At 42.9% G+C, this 15,398-nt stretch overlaps 1 protein-coding gene across 1 annotated transcript in view; it reads right to left on the minus strand.

Moving 5' to 3' along the window:
- LOC144688555 (adenosine deaminase-like) overlaps positions 1–14,161 on the minus strand; it is a 100,327-nt gene extending 86,166 nt beyond the window's left edge. The window contains exons 1-2 of the mRNA XM_078555282.1: positions 13,970–14,161; positions 10,945–11,006 (exon numbers count right to left, since the gene is read on the minus strand). Of these exons, the coding sequence (XP_078411408.1) occupies positions 10,945–11,006; positions 13,970–14,017 (110 nt within the window). The 5' untranslated portion in view covers positions 14,018–14,161. The remainder of the gene's footprint in view (positions 1–10,944; positions 11,007–13,969) is intronic.
- Between the last annotated feature and the right edge of the window lie 1,237 nt (positions 14,162–15,398).

Here is a 15,398-nt window from a genome sequence, read left to right on the forward strand (position 1 = left end):
TTGGGGAAGATCCCATTAGATTGGAAGATAGCAAATGTAACTCCATTATTCAAAAAGGGAAGGTGACAGAAAGTGGGAAACTATGGGCCAATTAGCTTAACATCTGTCATAGGGGATCTGTTAGAAACTATTATTAAAGAAGCTATAGCAGGGAACTTGGATAAGTTCAAGGTAATCAGGCAGAGTCAACATGGCTTTGTGAAAGGGAAATCATGTTTAATCAACTTATTGGAGTTCTTTGAGGAAGTAACGTGCTGTAGATAAAGGGGAACCAGTAGATGTGCTGTACTTAGATTTCCAGAAGGCATTTGATAAAGTGCCACGTCAAAGGTTATTGCAGAAAATAAAAACTCATGGTATAGGGGGTAACATATGGGCATGGATAGAAGATTGGCTGGCTAACAAGAAGCAGAGAGCATGCACAAATGGGTATTTTTCAGGTTGGCAAGATGTAATGAGTGGTGTGCCACAGGGATAAGTGCGGGGACCTCAACTGTTTACAATTATATAAATTACTTGGATGAAGGGATGAATGGGATGGTTGCCAAATTTGCTGATGATACAAAGATAGGTAGGAAAGTACTTTGTGAAGAGGACATATGGAGGCTACAAAAGATATAGATAGGTTAAGTGAGTGGGCAAAGATCTGACAAATGAAGTATAATGTGGGAAAATGTGAAATTGTCTCTTTTGGCAGAAAGAATAAAAGAATAAAATAAAATGGTGAGAGATTGCAGAGCTCTGAGATGCAGAGGGACCTGGGTGTCTTAGTGCATGAATCACAAAAGGCTAGTATGCAGGTACAGCAAGTAATTAGGAAAGCTAATAGAACATTACCATTTATTGCAAGGGGAATTGAATACAAAAGTAGGGAGATTATGCTTCAGATATACAGAGCCTGGTGAGACCGCATTTGGAGTACTGTGTACAGTATTAGTCACCTTATTGAAGGAAGGATGTAAATGCATTGGAAGCAGTTCAGAAAAGGTTTACCAGACTAATATCTGGAATGGACAGGTTGTCTTATGAGGAAAGGTTAGACAGGCTAGTCTTGTACCCGCTGGAGTTTAGAAGAGGAAGAGGCGACTTGATTGAAACATATTTGACTTGACAGGGTGGATGTGGAGAGGATATTTCCTCTTGTGGGAGAATCAAGAACTAGGGTCACTCTTTAAAAATAAGGCGTCGCCCATTTAAAATGGAGATGAGGTAAAATGTTTTCTCTCAGAGGGTCGGGAGTCCTTGGAACTCTCCACCTGAAAAGGCAGTGGAAGCAGAGTCTTTCAATATTTTTAAGGCAGAGGTGGATAGATTCTTGGTAAGCAAGGGGGTGATAGGTTATTGGGAGTAGGCAAAATGCAGATTTCGGGTTACTATCAGATCAGCCATGATCTTATTAAATGGTGGAGCCAATTCGAGGGGCTGAATGGCCTACTCCTGGTCCTTGTTCATATGTTCGTATGTAATATGTTCGTATGTAATATCCTGGTTATCATCATTACACACAGCAACATGGCACAATCACAATTGTATGGTACTATTTTCATAGATTTAATCAATAAAGTTGGGAAAAAGTGTGAAAGTTGAAACCACGTTCTACAAAAATATACAAAAATAAACATTTGAATTTGCGTAGCTTAACATAGAAAATTATCTAAAACGTTTCACAGAAGTGTAATCAGACTAAAGTAGGCTCTGAGCCAAAGGATAGCATATTAGGAGGGATGTGCAAAAGCTTGGTCAAAGAAGGAAGGGGGAAGTGGACAGACAAAGTGGTTAAGTGAGGAAACTCAGAATATAGAACCTAAATGTGGAGGTTGGGAAGTGTTGATGTCCAAAGGGACATGGGTAGCCTTGTTCATGGGTTGCTAAAAGCTAGTATGCAGGTGCAGCAAGCAATTAGGAAGGAAAATGGTATGATGGCCTTTCTTACAAGTGGATTCGAGTACAGGGATACAAAAGTAAAGATGTCTTGCTGCAATAGGTATAGAGCCTTGTTGAAACCGCAACTGGGGTATTGTGCACAGTTTTGGTCTCCTTATCTAAGGAAGGATATACATGCCATAGAGGGAGTTCAACGGAGATTCACTAGACTAATCTCTGGGAAGGCCGGATTGTCTTAGGAGGGGAGATTGAGGAAACTGGGCCTGTATTCTCTAGAATTTCAAAGAATGAGAGATGATATCATTAAAACTTATAAAATTCTTACAAGGTGTGACAGGGTAGATGTAGATAGGATGTTTCTCCCAGCTGGTGAGTTGAGAACCAGGAGACACAGCCTCACAATAAGGGACAGGCCATTTAAGACTGGGATGAGGAGGAATTTCTTCACTCAGAGTGTAGAATCTTTGGAATTCTCTACCAGTGGGGGCTGTGGAGGCTCAGTCATTGAGTATGTTCAAGACAGAAATCGCTAGATTTCTGGATACTAATGACATCAAGGGATATGGGAATAGTGTGAGAAAGTGGCATTGAGATAGATGATCAGCCATGATCTAATTGAATGGCGAAGTAAGCTCGACAGGCCAAACGGCCTACTCCTGCTCCTATGTTCTCAAAAGGCTGAAGATGCAGCTGTCAAAGGCGAGCTGAAAGTGGGGGGGAGGGATGCAGAAGAAGTCAGAGTCAGAGCATCAGAGCTCTGGGGGTGGGTGCTGGGGTGGTAATAAGAATTTTAAATTAGGAGACTTTGGTGTACAGGAGCCAATGTGGGTCAGCAAGGGCAGGACTGGTGAGTAAGGACCTGGAGCAGTATAAGAAAAAGACAGCAGAGATTTGGTAAGTTGAAGTTACAAGAAATGGAAGGACAGGAGAATATTTGAATAGTCAGGTCTGGAGCTGATAAAGACATGGATAAGAGTGTCAGCTGATGGACTGAGGCAGGGTCTGAGATAAGAAAGAAGAGAAAGCCAAGAGCAAATCCTTGGGGGTTTCCAGAGGTATTGCTGCACAGCTGGGAGGAGAAGCTCTTCTGGAGATACTCTGGCTAAGATGAGAATAGGCAGGAATATAAACAAATAAGGTCACAATTACAGAGCTGCACAAAAAAGAATGGAGTGATCGATCATGTCAATGGATGTAAAGAGATAAAAAAGGAAGAAGGTGCCCCATGGTCACAGATACAGAGAATGTCATTTGTCTATGGCCATTTTAGCAGTTACTCCACCGCCACCCCACCCCACCCCCCCACCACATCCCCGTCCCTCAATGCAAAGAAGCCACTGATCTGCTGCCCCACCACAACCCCTCCTGAAAATCAATGAGTTACCTGTCGAAACTACAAGCCCAATCATGAAAATGGTTCCTGTCTTTTATAGGTACCATTGCCATTGGGTAGCTCTGTTTGCTCCACCCAACTGATCTGCACCACACATGAAAACAAATCCCAACCTAACTGTGATCGACCCATGAGATCACTCCAACTAGTATAATGAAAGTGGCACCGGATGGATTAACTGGTATCCAAAACATGACTTTTCAAAATTGACAGATTTGTCATTTGAAAGGGACTTCATGTAATGCAGACTCACATTTTAACGCAGTACTGAGAGAATGCTGCTTTGTTCAAGGTGAGATTTTACAGGTGAGATGTTAAACCAATGCCTGACTATTCAAAGAACAGTAGGGGAGTTCTTTAGGTGTTCAGATGCCACATTTATCTTTCAATCAGAAGTGAAACAGATCATTCAGTTATTTATCTCATTACTATTGGGCATAAACATTGCCAGCATTATAACAACGGCTACACTTAAATAGCCGTGAAGCAATTTGGGATCTCTGGAGATCAATTGATCTCAAAAGTAAAACAAACAGATATTTATCCAATATGGGACTCTGACTTAAAAACACTCGGCTCATTTTGTGTTTTAATATGCAGTTTACTGGTGATGACATTGGAGTATTGGTCAGGCATGCCTGAAAGGAAACAAATCCTCATAAGGGTCCTATTAAACCGTCTACTAGACAACCTCGTAGATAATGTCCTCCCAGAATCACAGTGTGGTTTTATATCTAACTGTGGGACAGCCAATATCATGCTTGAAGCAAGACAACTATTAAAAAAATGCAGAAAGCAACACCAGGATCTAAATATGCTGTTCATAGATCTGACTAAAGCTTTTGATAGTGAGTCGACCTGGTCTGGGCATCTGCTCTCCAAGCTAGGGTTAATTGGCTCAGGGCAGGATACCTGCCTCCATTGAGGTGGAAGCCCCGTCTCTGGGAGCTGCCAGCCAATCTGATAGCAGGCAGATCTCGAGTCCCAGCAACGCCATCGGGAACAGTGGCCACTGCTGGGATTGCAGGCAATCTACGCTGGGGAGCCATGGAGCCAGACACAAAGGGAAGTTTGGAGTTTTGCTGCGGCCAGCCTCTGCCAGCTAAGAAAGGGGAAGGGAGGGCGAACAGGGAAAAGCCTCCATTAGGTACAGGGTGCTCAAACAGGAGGGAACATTCCACGTCACTTTCCCCCACGCCTCCTGCCCCCCTTCACCACCCCCCCTTCACCCCCCCCCTCCCCCCCCAACCCCGCAACCCCACCCTGGTAAAATTCCAGCAGAGGCAGGTTTACGGTGGACACAATTCCACTGGATTTTCCAGCCCTTGCAATTAGTCACTCTAATGTAGTTAAAGTTGTACATTAACTTTCCTGGCCTGTGCTCTGCTTATGCAGCTTTATGGTCTATCTTATTTTTTGCCTCCTAACACAATACAGTTGGGAAAAGGTGGATTTTTTTAAGTCAAATTATTGCTGCAAAATTCCATCTTCATACATACAAGCTCCCCAGAGGAGCTTACTGGGATTTTACAATGTATAACTGGGAACCTAATTGGGAGATCTAGTAGCAAAATGCCCCATTCAGTTCCAATTGAACACCATTTCTCCCTTATTAATATCCATTCCAGTCATCACTCCGAAATGTTAACCGTTTTTCTCTCCAACGATACTGCCTGGCCTGCTGAGTGTTTCCAGCATTTCTGCTTTTATTTCAGATTATCAGCATCCATAGTATTTTGCTTTAGGGCTTTCTAGCCTGATTTCAGATCTAAAAATAATTTCAATTAAAAAAATGAAAAACATGTATGCATACTAAAAGTTAATCTTGCTGACAACTTGATTTTCAGAACATAAGAAATAGGAACAGAAGCAGGCCATTCAGCCTTTCGAATCTGCCCTGCCTATCAATAAGATCATGGCTAATCTGATCTTGGCCACAGCTTCGCCTTCCTGCCTGCCCTCCAAACCCTCAACTCCCTTGTAGATCAGAAATCTGTCTAACTCAGTTTTGAATCTATTCAGTGGCCCAGCCTCCACTGCTCTCTGGGGAGTGAATTCCAAAGATTATGAAACTGTGTCCCCATGTTCTATGTTTCCCCACAAGGGGAAACATCCTCTCAGCACCTCCTCTGTCAAGCCCCTCAGAAACATGAATGTTTCAATAAGATCACCTCTCATTCTTCTAAACTCCAATCAGGCCCAACCTGCTCAACCCTTCCCCATAAGACAACCCCTTCATCCCCGGAATCAACCCACTGAGCCTTTTCTGAACTGCCTCCAATGTCAGTATATTTAAAAGGATATTGATAGAGATACTTTCCTTTTAAGAACTATCACTAGTATTGCTTAAAGTACAAATTTGTTTTTACTCTATCATTCATTTCTTGAATCAATGATACTGTCCATTACAACTTGCATGTTTTAAGAAATATTAATTTTTCAAATGAGGTATGTCCACAAACTTAGCAGGGTACATGAATGCAGCTTTGTGAATGTCAGTAACATTGATCCAAATCCCAACTTACTGCAGAGATCTAAATGTGCACTTTTTATCTTAGTATCTGTTGAAACATGTTTGAAAACGTGACCACATTACCTGAGGTTGAGCTGAAATTTCAGGAATTGTATGCGGATTACAAAGTAAACATATTGACTGTTCGGACTAGTGAACTTACAGCTTTTCAAACATATATCTTTAAAAACATGATAATATTACTTCCTAAAGCCTTGAAACAAAAATATGGGGGACTTTTTACTTATCTTGCCCATGAGGAGCAGTTCTGTCAGATGGTTTTCAGGGACCTACAATTCGGCATTCCCCATATACTGTGCAATTTAACTTCTGTGGAGGCCATGGGTTGGGGTTGGGAGAGGTGATTATGGAGGCTTCTCTGTCCATCAAGTCCTTGCCAGTATAATGCTGCTGAGTTTCCAGATGCACAAGAGACCCGACCTGACTCAAACATGACTGACCTTTCACAAATCCATGCTGACTTACTTTGATCAGCTATAAAAACAAAAAACTAATGCGGATACTGGAAATCCAAAACAAAAACAGAATTACCTGGAAAAACTCAGCAGGTCTGGCGGCATCATGGGTCATGAGGACTTGAAACGTCAACTCTTTTCTTTTCCGCTAATGCTGCCAGACCTGCTGAGTTGTTCCAGGTAATTCTGTTTTTACTTTGATCAGCTAATGCTTGACCAAGCACTCATGCACTCTTGTCTCTGATACATTCCAGTAACTTGCTCACAACTGATAAACCTGTAGTTACTTCTGTTCTCCCTTCCTTCCTCATTGACATTTGCAATTTTCTAATCCAAGCACATAATTCCTGAATCTAGAAAGCCTTTGGAATTAAACCTGAATACGGCTTCACAACCACATTATTTCCAACTCGCCCATCTTCTGGCCTCAGTTAAAGCCAGAAATTGTCAATTTGAGTTGATCAGGAAACACATTTTTGAGGTTTTCACCCCAACCCCTCTGTCCAACCCAAACCCACCCATTTTTTTGTTAAAGACCGCCCTCCACTCCCCCATTTTCCCTTCATCTGAAAGAAAAAATTCATTTCAATATAATAAATGTCATGAAGAATAGCTGAGTTTAACAATCTTGCTTCAAGTGGCACACCCTTTGTCTGAAAAGAGAGTGAAAGTGAAAGTGATAGTTGAAGGAGGGTAAACATGCTATTTGGCAGTTCCAAAGTTGCGATATTTTCCTGATATAGAACCTGTCCTGTCAGACCTTCGCCCTATTTAAAATAGCATCAGCCTCAGCCACTATCAACACAAAGTCGAATCACGTAAAGTTAACCAATCAAAAAACATTTCACCCATTTAGTGCCACATCCAGTTTTGCTGTGTTATTTCCTCCTCCTCCCACCAAATTGTTAGATATTGGGTGGAATTTTCTGTGCCTGTTGGCATCGGGCATGTGTGGGCGGACAATATGGCGGGAAGGCCAAAAATCAGTTTCACGACAACATGAGACCAGTTTACAATTGACCGCTCCACCCATCAATGGTGGGCCCCCTTTTCCGCTGCCAGACGTCGGAAACTTCACTTTAATACATTTTCATATTTTTATAAGCCCTGCTCGTCGGAATCATTCCCCCATGCTGGATCATCCAGGCACTTTGGCGTGATTGCATGCCAACGTGTTTCACAATGGCATTTATAAGGTGTGCATGTGGTGAGCTGCACTTCGAGGGGAACTCTGAGGTGAGTGCTCACTAACGTTGTGCAGCGCTCACAAGGGTCGCCTGTGGACTTCAAGGTTGAGGAGCCACGCATTCAGGAGGAGGCAGAGGCAAGTTGCTTTTTCCTGCCTGGCTGATGGTGCAGTGCCGGGGCAAGGGCTGCCCTGCAGTTTGGGCGAGGTTGGGCAGGCAAGGGCTGCACTGCAGTTGATGGTAGTGCACAAGCATGTGCAGGGAGAGGGAAGCAACCATGCATTAGGGAAACCTTTTATAAAAAGTGACCATTCCTCCGCAGCTGAGACAGTTCACGTACAGCCACATTGACATGCTTGGAGTAGGGCCTCTAGCTTCTCTGCCCATTCAAGCAACACAGAGGCATGAAAGTGCCACCAAATGCTCCAGAGCTTTTCACCCTTCGGGCACAGACTGTAAACTAATGAATGTTTTAGTGGACTGCAGAACAATCGGACGACTCATTAAGTTGTACAATCTCTTCGGGAAAGTTGGCCGTGGAGCAGTCACTGTTGGGGGCACTTACAGCCCCTTGCAATGTCTTAATTCAGGTTTGGACCAGCCTCCCCATTGTTCAACCTATTTACATGTGTAAACAATATCTTTACCCAAACATCAAATTGGTCATTAGGAAGCTGGATCTTCTTTAAATCGTGACGCTCTATGGATCGTCCTCCAACGCTTTGGTTGCCCGTTGAAGTTTGTCACCATCCTGAAACTCCTGCATGACAACATGGCCTCCACTGTCCTGAGTGGAGGATCTGAAACTGACACCTTTCACTTCTGGACCAGGGTCAAGCAAGGTTGTGTGATCACCCCCAACTTGTTCACCATTTACCTGAACATCATCATCCAAGATGACCTACCACCTGGTGTCAGCATTCAGTATCATCTGGATGGGAAGTTCTTCAACCTTGGTCGCTTCTGGGCAAAAACAAAATTCACCACCATGGACACCCACGACCTTCAGTTTGCAGATGACTGCAGATGGCTCACTCTGTCCAGGACATGCATTGGATGCCTGACCTCTTCAACACCTCGTATAAGAGGCTCGTCCTGCCCTTAAACATCACCAAGACAAAAGTCCTTCACCAACCTCCCCCAGGCCAGTTGAGCATCCCCTGCGCCATCCAGGTAGATGGGGTGGCTCAGGAGTATGTGCAGCACTTTCCTTTTCTCGACAGCCACCTCTCCCTAGGGACTATCATCGATGAGGAAGTCCAACACCAAGTCAACTGTGCCACGCTGCCTTCTTCAAGCTGTGCCAACGTGTCTTTGACAACAGGGACCTTCACAAGTCAACAAAGGTTCTGGTTTATAAGACCGTTGTGTTGACCACCCTCCTCTACTGCAGTGAAACATGGACTGTCTACTGACGCCACATTAAGATCCTTGAGAGCTTCCATCAGGGGTGCTTGTGTCGAATCCTGGGGATGAAATGGGAGGACCACTGGACTAACGTGACCGTCCTCCTTGAAATTGCATCTACCAGCATTGAAGCCCTGTTCCTGCGGAACCAACCCTTATGGATGGACCATTGCGTCCAAGTGCCCGAAAACCATCTCCCTTGACAGGTTCTCTTCTCACAACTCTCTGTTGGCCAACGCTCAAAAGGCAGCCAAAGGAAGGGGTATAAGGATACGCTCAAGGTAGCTCTAAAGCATGGAGGCATTAACACCACAGACTGAGAGGAGAATGCTGCCGATTGCTCAGCATGGCATCACCTGGTCCATCAAGATGCAAGCCACTCTGAAGCTCAGGGACTCAGCAGCGAGGCGGAATGGCGACGGCAGAGGAAGGAGAAGGAAGCCAACGCAGAACTGCGATTTCCACTCCCCTGCAAAACGAAACCTTTCATCCATCCTTGATGACAGGCACATCTAGCTGACACAGAGATTCATAGTTTCTCCTGTAGCCAGGTTGGTGTTACTATTTTTAAGAATAAGTGTTTAAAGTTGGAAGAATGCAATAATTTCACACACAGATGAAAAAGAATGAATAATAGCATGTTGTACACTTTGCCTGTCAGCAGGGATCACGTGATCTCCAGATTCCCCAAGGTAGTGGTTTGTCCTTCATTTAGTTACATATTTAGAGTAATACAAATGCATACAATTTAAAAACTCAGAAAGTCAAAAAACCTGGCTATACACATCAGCATGTTAATTAAGTTAGAAAGTCCACCAATGCAGTTCTTCGATGGCCTAAGAGGCAGTGACAATTAAAGCAGTGTTCATTCAGAAAGTTTTTAAATCACCATTGACTTAAGTGGGAGTACAGCTATAATAATTAACTGTTCATTGTGTTGGCTGTGGAAATGGCAGAGTGGCACAAAGGGTAGGGAAATTGTAGTGTAGCAGAAGTAATGACATAAACTAAGGGAAGGAACTTAGTGGATTCAATATGAATAAAAAATGAGTAAAAAAAATGATAATGGAGAAAATTACGAGACTCTTGATATGCAAATCTCTATGACCTGATGATCTTCATTCTATGGCATTGATAGAAATGTGAGGAAATTGCAGACATATTGGTCATAATTTTGTGAAGCTCTCTAGATTCAGGAACTAAATACTTGGATTAGAAAATTGCAAATGTCTATTCAAAAAGAAAGGAAGGTAGGACATATGTAACTAAAGATTTGTCAATTCTGGGAAAGTTACTGGAGTGTATCAGAGACAGAGCAACTGAGCGCTCGGTCAAACAGTAGCAGATCAAAGCAAATCAGCATGGATTTGTGCAAGGTCAGTCATGTTTGACCAATTTGGTAAAGTTTATTGAGGCATGGTGAATAGGGGACTGTCTATGGATATTGTCTGCATGATTTTCTGGAAGGCATTTGATAAGGCTGTGTAAAAGAGAGATAATTGGTAAAAGAAAAACAAGGACCAGTGATAACCTTATTACGTGGGCCAGTAATTGGTTGAGAATTAGAACACAGAGATTGGAGTTAAAGCAAAAGTATTCTGATTGGCATGTTGTGACAAGTGATGGTCCCCAGGGATCTGTATTGATGACTTCACTTTTCTCCATATATACTAGCTTGGATGAATGGAATGCTGTGCATCCAAGATTGTAGGAGTTAGGAGTCACATTAAATGCATAGATAGAAGGAGAAAGTTACAAAATGGTGTAGATAGATAAACAAAGTCATAAAAGCTAAGGCAAACAGAGTTCAGTGTGAGTAAGTGTTAAGTGTTCCACTTTGAATCCGAGCAAGGCAAACTGGAATATTTTCTTAGAAAGAGACTAGGATCCACGGAAAAGCAAAAGAATTTAAGTGTCTACGTAGACATATTACCAAAAGGTGGTGCAAAGGTTATTTAGATGGAGGGGGATAGGCCTCAAAAGCAAAAAAGTTGAGAACCCCTTCTCAAGTGAATTAAAGAAAAATCCACCACGTGAAAAATATGAACAGGTTGCTTTGATTTTACAATCTGGTAAACAACTTACTTGCCAAAATATAAAATTGTCTCAGGTTTTATAGCCCCATCAAGATGAAGATGAAGTTCCACCTGTAACAAAAAAAAATGATAATTTTGTTACATATATGATTCCTACACAATTAGCCTAAATATGGAACTGGATAACCACAGTCACTATTATGCATCTCAAACCATTAATACATAAAATAAAGTGTTCTTCTCTGCTAATCTCATTTGTTAAGTTTACACATGGCCTTTAAAATTGCGTGATAACTTCTGAGAACAGTGATGCTCAGAATATTTTCGGATCATAAATAATTTGTAACAAATTACAAATGCATAACAAGTGCAAAGATAGTGTACTTTAATCCTAACACAATAAAGTTAACTGTTCCTATTTTTCTGCAATTATCTGGATCAGTGAACTGGCTAATAATAACTTGCTTTCTATGCATACAGTTTACAGAAACATGTATTTTGACCATTGTATTACATTACCAATTCCACAGTGTCTCGTTTACACAAGCCTCCAATTTAGCAGGCACTAGGCTATAAGAGGTTCCATTAGGTCAGGAGAATGAAGGGAAGTGGGGTAAGGAAGACTTGAGAGTGCTGGGAACATATGTGCTGTAGGACTCAGCAGAAACTAACAGATATGAGAGTTAGGAGTCCAACTTAACAACCCTGGTCATTAGGTCATTAGATTTCTTCCTATATTACAACTAGGTCCTGACAACAATGTTGCTAGAATTGACCTCCTCTGAATCTCTTGTCACTGTTGCAGGGACTCGTCAGGAGACCCGATGGATCCCCAGTGGAAAGAGCACCTTTCACACCTGATTCACCCTGCAATGCACCCCTGATCTGCAATGCATCATCAGAGAATCTAAGAGACCTTGCAACATTAGGATGTCAATTTTCACTTCTAGCATATGTCATTAACAGGTTGGCAACAGCCTCAAGGTGGAGTCAGTTGCCATGCAATCCAATTAACACCAATAAAGAGGCCGACGACACCTTGAAAGGGGCCCAATGCTGGTTTTCCAAATTGTCACATGATTGGCCCCGTTTAATGTACAAATCCTAGGATTCCACTGCCATTTTTAGGTCAGAGTTGGCCCAAGTGTGCACTATGTACACTTTGACCAGTTCTATAGAAGATGGAGTCGAAGCCCATCAAGATAAGGCACAATTTACTTTGTGGAGCATTTGTTCCTCTGAGCCCTGCAAAAATAATCTAGGCATCTGTTACCCTGCGACAGCTGTCACCATTCCCTGCAATCCCCTATCCCCAATCACACTCTTATCTTGAGCATGTCCAGGATGGCTCAATATTGGAAGACCTCAACCTGGAGAGGTGCATCATGACACCCAGTTGCCATGACATCCGTCCCCCCAACAACCCCACCCCCAGCTCACCAGGCCTATATAAATAAAACCAGTGCTCAAAATTATGAGTTCCTTCCTCAACCCTCCTAAACGTTGACTTTGACTCCTAGATCTTTCTATCAATTTGATTGTTGTAAAGTGAATTAGAGGGTGAATTCCAGATGCCCGCACCTTCCCATTTGAGCTAGCATAATCAACTCTCTAAGATTGTTCCAGAATCTCGAGGAATAAAAGTAATATCCTATACTGGAGGGAAAACCCAGGATTTAAAAAAAAGGTCCCAATAGTTTTTAAGTATTTTCTTCCTTTATAAAATTATTGAAGAAAGGGTAATAGGTTGTGTGACTGGACCTGGCAGCTGGAGGCTGAAGGCCATGCTATGAAACTGCCCCAAAGTTGGCAAGTGCTTTGAACACATGAAATGCAAAAATAAAAGCAGAAATTGCTGGTAAAACTCAACAGGTCTGGCAGCATCTGTGGAGAGAGAAACAGAGTTAACGCTTCCAGTCCGTTATGGCCCTCCTTTATGAAATGCGGGCTGCTTTTAAATTAACTGTCCCAGTTAGCCAAGCTCCCAATCGCCCATAGTGCTGAGTGCTTACCTGCTGCAACCAAATGAAATTGGCACTGCTCCTCTTCTCTCTGGCTCACGTGTTCGGTTGCTAAAAGCAACAGCTGCACGCAAAATCCAGATCTAAATCCAGCTTAAACAAATTTCACCCTGTACATTATCATTCTAAAATGAGTCTAAAAATTGTGCTAAAATAGACGCATGGAACAGGATATGCCTGGATTAAACAAAATACAATGACAGGATTCTGTGGTTTTGCAGACCGGTTTCAGTACTGTAAACTCCAGAATCAGCTGTCACCCCAACCTCTGGAAGGAAGTATGGAGGTTCCCGCCCCCATGAACATTGCTTAAGGATTTACACGCATCAATCCTTCCTAAGTGAACCTGGAATTAATGCATCCCTATTAATAATATATTTCAATTTTAACTGCTGGAAGGGGAGCTCCACCCACGAGCACAACACCCAAGTGTTACCTCCTCTGCTGGGCAGGTAGAAAGAGATTCATGGTTAGAATTGATCATGCTGGTTTCCAATTCAAGACCAGCGTTTGCAATTTTAATGCATTATTACTCAACCCTTCAGCACGGATTGTACCTTAATAACGATTCAGCAACTAACAGAAATCTAATGTGTTCTGGCATGTGGAAGTTCACCCACTGTGAAAGTTCCTGAAATCAGACTGGACACGACCAAATTGCTTCCTGTTGCACCCATCTACACCGAGGTCTTCGTTTTCTATTAACATATCTAAATATTGGAAAAGGACTATAAACCTAAAACAAAGGGAATTGCTCCTATCCTGTTGAATACGAAACAAACGGCTAAAAGGCGGGTGACCGAGCAGTAAACTGACAGACAATAATCAAAACGCTTTCAAACGGCTTTGAATTTACCAAACATGGAGATCAAAATAATTCAGGATACAACCAAACCAAGTATTCATTTCAGACAAAACAAAATCAAGCCCGTCTTTGTCTCAGTAACCATTATTTTGCTTTATGTTACGGTAAAGTGCTTTGCAATAAAAGGGGATTACGATGGAAAAGCAGTCGCCACTGGTAAAGCTTAACTGCCTGCTCGCGTTTCTTACCCTGGCTTTGTTGAATATCTGTACATTGTTTGTTGAGTTGTGTGCCATGTTGAGGCTATTTTTTTCCCCCAGTGAATTTGATAGCTTCTGAGACGCAAAATCTAGTTGTATGCTCCCCTTTTCTTTTTGACCAACCAACAGCCCAACTTCCTGTCGCTTATGTTCATTTTTGTAGACTTTAGTCCCGCCTTGGCTCCGCCCGCAAACCCAACAGGAGCATCTGTCACTCTAGTTCTAATCCTCCATTGCTTTCAGACACACTGACCACAGGACATTGACAAATGTCGGCAGTGTTTCACACAAGTTCTACCAAAGCTAGTTTACTGTTGGAATGAAAGGATTTCTGTGAAACGTATCTCTGGCTGCCAGAGTTAAGCACCTTGGGCTGCAGGAGCTCCCCTGAGTAATTCCAGGAGAAATTCAGGACTAGAAGCTGAAACTAAATTCCAGATGTGGATTTACTTGCTCTTATCCCCATCTGCCGACGACCCTTTGTCCCTTGAGTCACTCGCCTGGCAATGAGAGAAACAGAAAGGGTGATTTAAACTCTACCGGACCACCACAACGGGCCCCCCACCACCACCCCCCACCCTCCCGCTCCCCCCACCCCTCCCCACTTCCAGGCTGCTGCCTTTCTGCAACCTGTAGTTTTAGCCTGATCTTCTAAGCAGACTAGCAGAACACCTTCGGCAGAGCAATGGGGTTTTTCTTTAAGTATGCAGTTTGGGTTCTACTGCCTTCTTTGGGGCCTGAGTGCAATTTTAACATGAGGCCAAAAGGGAAAGTTATTGCACTTTTCATATCAGGCCAAGCTGATCTGGGGATAGAACAGCCCAAAAAGCTGAATTTTAATTTCTTTTGTTTCATTTTGGACCAGGATGTACTCTAGCTGGGGTACAACATCCAAGAGTGGCTCAGCAACACCTCTACTAACCAAGGTGACCAAGTCCCGAATGACATATGTGCCAGACTGAACCTTGTGTGGGAACCCTCAAAAGGGAAAAACCCATTTGACTTGCCCTCACCAATCTAGCTGTCACAGATGTATCTGTCCATGGCAGTATCAATAGAAGTAACCGCTGCACAGTCTAATGAAGACAAAGTCCCGTCCTCACACTGAGGATAATCTCCATCATGTTGTGTGACACCATCACACTGCTAAATGGGATAGATTCAAACAGACCTAGCAGGTCTAAATTGGCATCCACCCACGAGGCACTGACAGCCATCAGCAGCAGCACCAGGCATACCTAAAATTGTGGTGTCAACCTGGTGAAGTTACAACACAGGCCTACATGCATGCCAAAGAGCAGGAGCAGCATGCAATAGAGTTAAGTGATTCCACAACTAACAGATCAGATCAAAGCCTTACAGTCTATCCGCATCCAGTTGTGAATGTTGGTGGGCAGTTAAACAGTTAACAAGAGCA

Source organism: Cetorhinus maximus, chromosome 13 (assembly GCF_964194155.1).
Source record: "Cetorhinus maximus chromosome 13, sCetMax3.hap1.1, whole genome shotgun sequence".
Taxonomy (NCBI): domain Eukaryota; kingdom Metazoa; phylum Chordata; class Chondrichthyes; order Lamniformes; family Cetorhinidae; genus Cetorhinus; species Cetorhinus maximus.